Below are 6,213 nucleotides of genomic sequence, written 5' to 3' on the forward strand. Positions count from 1 at the left end.
ATTATAACTATTATAATTATTTAAAATTCGTCTCATTAAAAACGATATTTCTTATATTTCTTGTTTTTTTACAGGTCGCCGCTTTGATGTGTCGCTGGTGATCGAGAACGAGGGCTTCTCGGCTCCGCTCCACCAGGTCACCGTCTACCTGGTCCTCACCGCCGAGTCGTACGCACCCCACCCATTGCGCCTCAATCTGCATTCAACAAAGGTTGCCTCAAGTTGAACTGAGGTCTGCGTTTGTGTGCACAGGACTGTGTGGACCAAGCTCCCGGTCGACCCGCGCTTCTGGCACCCCGAGCAGTCGCCCTTCACCCTCAAGTACTCCCTCGGCATCGGACCCAACGTGCCCGCAGGTACGCCAAACACGACACACCGCACACGCACCGCACACGCTCACCGTATGGGTGCATGACGAGTCAGGCAACTACTCGCTGGGCTTGCTGTTCGCGGACGCGCTCATGGCCTCGTCGCCGTCGGCCGAGCCGCTGCCCTACTATGCCATCCAGCTGGCCAACGAGGGCACCTGGAACGCCGACACCGGCATCAACGACCTGGGCGTCACAGTCCAGGTGGCCACGTCCGCCCCCGACACTGGCGCCTACGCGGGCGATCTGTGGGTTGGCGCCCGCCCGAGCTCGCTCGACAGCGCCGGCGGCACCACCCTGCCCTCCGTCGCCGGCGCCCTGCTCCTGCTCGTTCTCCTCCCTTTTCTTCTTTTCTAATCGAAAGGTGCCAAAGAACAACCAACTCGCCTACAGAAATCCTTTCAGTCGCGCACTGCCCACATCTCCCTCTCTTGCACAAAGAGCTGCACAAGGAGCTTGAAGCGGTTGAGTTCTTGGATCTCATGGTCCAGGCGGCCCTGCACCAACGCCAGGAGATTGCCCAGAGACTCCTGGTGACGATATGTAGCTTCTGCACACCATCCAAAGAGGACCAGCTTTTCCATGAGCTTTTGTGGTGGTGGTGGGGGACGACGGGCAATGTTTACCAGGCAGGCCTCCGTGGTGAGCGTAGGACTGAGTCAGCAGCTGGGGCTGAGGAAGAGGAGCCAATGCATGGGAGCCTAGTAAAAGGGAGGGGGGAGTAGGAGCTGAGTGACAGCTGCTCTCAGCTGAGTGAAGACTGAAAAGTGTAGTCCCGGGCGTACCCAAACCATGACTTGCGTGCTGCGGGACAGGTTGGCCCTGAGCGACAAGTTGGACCAAGGGAGCTGAAGACGAGCGCACGTTTAACCCGCCAGACGGCTGCGCTGGTCCTAGCGGTTGCTGGGCAGCATCAGATTCGGCCTGAGGGTTAGGCCGGTTTCGCTTCACCGGCGGCTCTTCTTGCCACGCGACTTGCTCCTCTTCCTCCTTCCCCTGCTGCGGCTGCAGAACAACTGTTTCGCGAGGCCTCTGCGGGCGGGAGCACATAACAACAAGAACAGCGAGAGGCGTTCAGCCAAGCGAACGTAACAGGCTGCCAGTGTATGCAGAGTGCCATGTGAGGTACCTTGGCGCGGTCCTCGGAGGTAGGACACTCTTTTCTGATGTGCATGAGCAGGTGGTTCGCCATGGCCTGCGAGGTAGTGCCATTGAGAAGCTCGTTGCAGCATGGGACGATCTCTCCTCCATCACATCTGTAGCCACAATAATTATTCTTGTTGGGCTCCCTCCGCTTGTAGAAGTGGCCGCCCTGGTGCTCATACTCGTGCAGGTCGCTGGGTGCTATGTACGTGCCACGGGATATGAGGGCCAAGGTGAGCAAGAGCTCTTTAGATTGGGGGGGGGCTCATGCGAAAACTTACCATGATGGGGAACACCGCTAATATTTTCACTAGTTGTATCAATGACGTTTCTGGGAGCGTCGTCCTGGCCGCCTCCTTGAAAACACTAGAAAGAAGTTAGCTGCAGTTCATGTGTCAATTAATTGGAAATGGTCGCGAAGCGTACATCTTCCTGATAATCCGCATTCAACGGCTCATAAGTTATTTGCTGAACCCCCACTTGAACACTTGGCTGGATTACAGACAAATAACTCTGTTGATAGGAGTTGCAAAGATTGTTAATCTCACATTATGTGGTAGGTTGAAGGACAACGTACCAGAGGAGATTCGCTCCATTGGGAAGGTACACCAAGCGATCCTATCAAGTGATTCACGGAAGAATTCTGCAAGATCGGAGTTGCAAAGATCGTTAATCTCACAGAATGCTGCACGTGAGAGGACCACGTACCACAGGATATTCGCTAAATGGTACATGTACATCAGGCGATCCTGTAAATGAATAAGAACCTGCCTGACCTACAAGATTCCATTCATTTCTCTCTCCCTTGCCTTGATGCTGGAAAGAAAGCAAATCATCAGCAAAAGAATGAAGCACTTTCCCATTCTATTTTTGCAGTTGTACATACCCTAGAGTCGCCGTTTGATTGATCCATTCAAATGCAGAGGGTTGGTGTTGTGGTTGCTGGTGTGCAGTTTGCTTTGGTTGATGTGATAGCAGGTACGGTGGCGCAGTGCGCTTTTCTGCCTCCTCCCCTGTCATAGACTTCACTGGAAACCCACCAAGACAACCAGAGAAAATCACACCCAAGGAAAAAGTAAAATATGTTGGCCACACACCAACCAGCTGAGGTCTGCCTAATGGGGCTCATTCCAGACATTGAGCAGGAGTGCTGGGTGGCACATCAACATCATCTGCCTTCACATCTGCCTCATGTGCCTGGGTCTTCCACTGCACCAGGAGCAGACAACATGCTGGCCATCTGGACACTGTGGTAGGAGCTGAAGTAGGAGCTGAAGAGCCTGGGCATGGCATAGCATTGCACCACCTCTGACCCCTTGCCCTGATTGTCCAGCATGACAAACAACCTGTTGAAGGTGTTGAGCCACTGGGTGATGTGTAGTTGCCTGGAGTGAACTTGACCACCATGGCATTGATGACCTTGGTGTGTGCATTAAATTCAACAATGCACAGGGCGCCACATGTGTGTGGACCCATGATGCAGTCATCAAGGAGGCTCTTGAGTGAAATTCGCAGCCTTCTGGGGTGGTGCACAACACACAACACAAGGGCATGTTAAGTTCAAGTGTCACTGTGGCCACTTGTGCAGAATTTGTTGTCAAACAGGGGGATGGCCATGGGCAGAACTCCCCTGCAGCAAAGCAATGATCAATGACTGTGTGGATGCACATGTGACAATGATGTGGATGATGGGTTATGAAATTGCCAAGAGGTCCAGCTGACTCTGAGGCCAGCTTGGTGAACCACCATAGATTGAAGAGAGGGGCCACATGCATGCGTCCTGGTGGTTGCCACCACACAACCTGAGGCACGCAACACAACACACAAAAGGTGTGAGCTAATACAGAGAAAAAAATGGTCGGACCTTGAGGGGCATGACACGCAGGCAACAGCTTTCTTGCAACGGCCTTCAGGCCTGGTTCATGCCATCAGTCTAGCCAAAATGGAAAGGCCCCAGACCACGCACCTCAGTGGCCACTTCCAAGGCCTCGGTTTCATCAAGCTGAGGTTGTGCATCGTCTTCAACATCGCCCCATCGTCTTCTTCATCGCCTTCGTCATGCCTTCATCACGCACCCAAGAAGACAGGGAAATGTAATTCTCAAGTTTTGCTTTTCACAGATACTTTGGAGCGTCGAGTTCATTGAAGAACAGGACCTTGTTGGAGTGCAGCTCGGAGAAGAACGGTCATCTCGCCCTGAACTCAAGCATATTGCTCTTTTCAAGCTTCTGCTGTACTTCACGGCCACGTCAAATTCCTTCCACTTGCCGCCCGACCCCCTTGACGATCCGAATGTTGATATGTTGTGTGCAGCAAGGGCAGCCATGGAGAGGGGGCTTGAGTGGTGTCAATGATGACCATTTTATTTTTGCGTCAGGCTAGGCCACTTTCTTCCTTAAAAGGGAAGTCATGACCTTCTGTGTCCCCTGCTCTGCAAAATCCTTCAAGTTGTCCATGTCGGTGGGCACGAAGACCACCTGAAGCGCGCAGCCATCGCTGAATTTCCACAACGGCTGCTCTAGGTCGCTTTCTTGGAAGGCGTGTCCGTAGTCGTCGGTCATTCGCGGCTGCCGCAGCTTTCGGTCAAGGTGGCGCCGCACTTCACGGAGGGGGGTGTTCTTGTCCAGTAGCACCCGGCGGCGGTCGTGGGTTGTATAGCCCTAGGAAGTCATTAAGAGTGGACGCCATGCTCGCACTTGGCTTCCTCCTCACCGGCCTTACCTATGTTGGAGGTCTTACGGGCGGGGAAGCCTCGGAGGAGTGAGGACGCCAACTCCATTGCCAAAAAAAAACCCACCGGTGCCAGCCCCCGCTTTCCTCTGTTACAATGCAATGGGTTTTTTATTTGAAACAAACAATCAGCCAAGGATGCGCTTGAAGAGGGAGGTCTGGTGGGTGTCGATCGAGTGGAACGCGGCCATGACCGGGAACACCAGCGAGTGCAGCCGCCCCTTCTTCTTCGCCTCGCCACGCATCTCGCGCCGCCACGCCTCATCCTCGCTCTCGCCCTCGGCCATCGCCGCAGCACTCCGCTCGAACGCCCAGCGGGTCTTCCACCGCACCAGGGCCAGCGGGAGCCGGCACTCGACGACGCGCTGGCCGTGGGCGTCGACGCCGCGGTAGTAGCTGAAGAGTCTGGGTACGGCGTAGCGTCGCACCATCGCTGACTCCTCGCCCCGATCGTCCAATACGACGAACGATGTGTAGAAGGCGTTGAGCCACCGGGTCAGGGGCGACGCGTAGTCGCCTGGGGCGAACTCGACCACCTTGGCCAGCGTGGCGTTGGTACGGGCGCCGACCAGCGAGACGACCTGGCCTCGTGCGCCGCGCTCGAGGGCCGCCTTGATGACTGCGGCGCTGTCGCTGGCCTTGGCGGCCTTGGCGTCGTGGGTCCACACGCGTGTGGCCTTGGCCACGGTGGCGCCCTGCGGGTTGTGGAATTTGATGCACGCGCCGAGGTCGTCGACGCCGTGCTGGTCGAGCCGGCCCAGGTACTCGCCCGTGGCGGCCTCCTGGAGGTCCCACGTGAGCCGGGCCTGTCGCTGGCCCCGCTGGGGCTGGAGCAGGGAATCGACCGTGAGCGACACGGCCTCCTGGGCGATGAAGCGCCGCGGGAACACCGGGAGGCCGTCGGGACCCTGCTTGAGGCCCGCGCGGGCCGGAGACTCAAAGGGCGAGCCCGCGGCGCCGCCCGGGTAGGCGCCGCGGGTCATCGCGTCGGCGAACATGCGAAGCGCCGTGCCGAACAGGGACCCGGTGAAGAACGGGATATCGGGTCCACCGCCGCCGCCGTTGGCCCCACCACGCGCACCTGCCAGAGGCACACGGGCGACGTTGAGGGAGAGCGAGAGCGAGTGGGGCTGGTGGTGAGGGTGGTACCTGGGGCGTGGGTGCCTCTGTACTTGTAGACGGTGCCGAAGGGCGTAGAATGCACTTCCCACGCGCCGCCGGCCTTTCGCATCCGCTCGGCCTCCTGTGTTGATGCGACACCGCACGCAGGTTAGGCTCAAGTCTTGTCACTGTGGCCGTCGGAGAGAAGTAAGAGGCCAGAAAGAAGAAGAAGATGATGATGATGCAGAGTTGAAGTCCGCCGACGACGAATGCCGTGGGTTTCCGGCGGAGGGGTTTATTGGTTGGTGCGATCCGATGTGGCCGCACTCCCCAGTTCGTCCCCCTCCGCCGGAAGTGCTGTTGTTGGTTGTGAAGAAGATGACGGTAAGTAGATGGCGGTGGTGCGAGTTCAGAAGAAGATGATGGTGTCGGACTCGTAGAATCCCTTCCACCGCTTCCTGATCTCCTCCTTCTTCTTCTGCCACCGTCGCTCCTTCCGCTTGGCGTCCTCGGCCGCCTTGTGCTCCCTGCTCTCGCGTCCGTTCTTATTGGCCTTCTCCGCGCCCGCATCGCCCGGGCCGGCCTTCTTCGCATTCCTCCGCCCCCACTTGCCCCATTGGTAGTCCTTCTTCGCGCGACTCGTCCTTCGCCGCGTGGACGAAGCCCCTTCGCTCTTTGCCTGCGTCTGCTGCTGCTGCTGCTGCGCCTGGGGTTCTTCGCTTCGCTCTTCCTTCTTCCTTGCCTTCTTTCTTGTCGCGCTGTCTTCGCCGCTTTCGCTCTTTCCGCTCCGCGCTTCGTTCTTCCGTTCGCTCTTTTCTTTTCGTTCTTTCTGTCTGCCCCCCCCGCCACCGCCAGGGTTCGGCGCTGGCGC

The 6,213-nt window shown here is 57.3% G+C and overlaps 5 protein-coding genes across 5 annotated transcripts in view; 1 reads left to right on the forward strand and 4 right to left on the reverse strand.

Moving 5' to 3' along the window:
* Positions 1–76: 76 nt before the first annotated feature.
* On the forward strand, positions 77–725 carry ACA1_197290 (uncharacterized protein; the record flags this gene model as incomplete). Its single annotated transcript, XM_004341623.1, has 3 exons — positions 77–168; positions 253–356; positions 424–725. Coding segments are annotated over 3 exons (498 nt in total), but the record flags the coding sequence as incomplete, so codon positions are not given.
* Positions 726–769: 44 nt separating this feature from the next.
* ACA1_197300 (uncharacterized protein) lies at positions 770–1,560 on the reverse strand (the record flags this gene model as incomplete). Its single annotated transcript, XM_004341624.1, has 4 exons — positions 770–918; positions 995–1,069; positions 1,154–1,400; positions 1,498–1,560. 4 exons carry the CDS (start codon positions 1,558–1,560, stop codon positions 770–772), a joined length of 534 nt encoding a protein of 177 aa, XP_004341672.1.
* Positions 1,561–3,889: 2,329 nt separating this feature from the next.
* On the reverse strand, positions 3,890–4,260 carry ACA1_197310 (uncharacterized protein; the record flags this gene model as incomplete). Its single annotated transcript, XM_004341625.1, has 2 exons — positions 3,890–4,171; positions 4,195–4,260. Coding segments are annotated over 2 exons (348 nt in total), but the record flags the coding sequence as incomplete, so codon positions are not given.
* Positions 4,261–4,369: 109 nt separating this feature from the next.
* Positions 4,370–5,472, reverse strand: ACA1_197320 (uncharacterized protein; the record flags this gene model as incomplete). The annotated part of the gene is made up of 2 exons (XM_004341626.1): positions 4,370–5,322; positions 5,391–5,472. The coding sequence occupies 2 exons, from the start codon at positions 5,470–5,472 to the stop codon at positions 4,370–4,372; spliced, it is 1,035 nt and encodes a 344-aa protein (XP_004341674.1).
* Positions 5,473–5,751: 279 nt separating this feature from the next.
* ACA1_197330 (DnaJ domain containing protein) overlaps positions 5,752–6,213 on the reverse strand; it is a gene marked incomplete at both ends in the record, with an annotated part of 1,877 nt that continues 1,415 nt past the window's right edge. Inside the window, one exon of the mRNA XM_004341627.1 lies at positions 5,752–6,171. Within this exon, the coding sequence (XP_004341675.1) occupies positions 5,752–6,171 (420 nt within the window). The remainder of the gene's footprint in view (positions 6,172–6,213) is intronic.

This window comes from Acanthamoeba castellanii (genome assembly GCF_000313135.1).
Source record: "Acanthamoeba castellanii str. Neff unplaced genomic scaffold scf7180000084753, whole genome shotgun sequence".
Taxonomy (NCBI): Eukaryota; Discosea; order Longamoebia; family Acanthamoebidae; genus Acanthamoeba; species Acanthamoeba castellanii.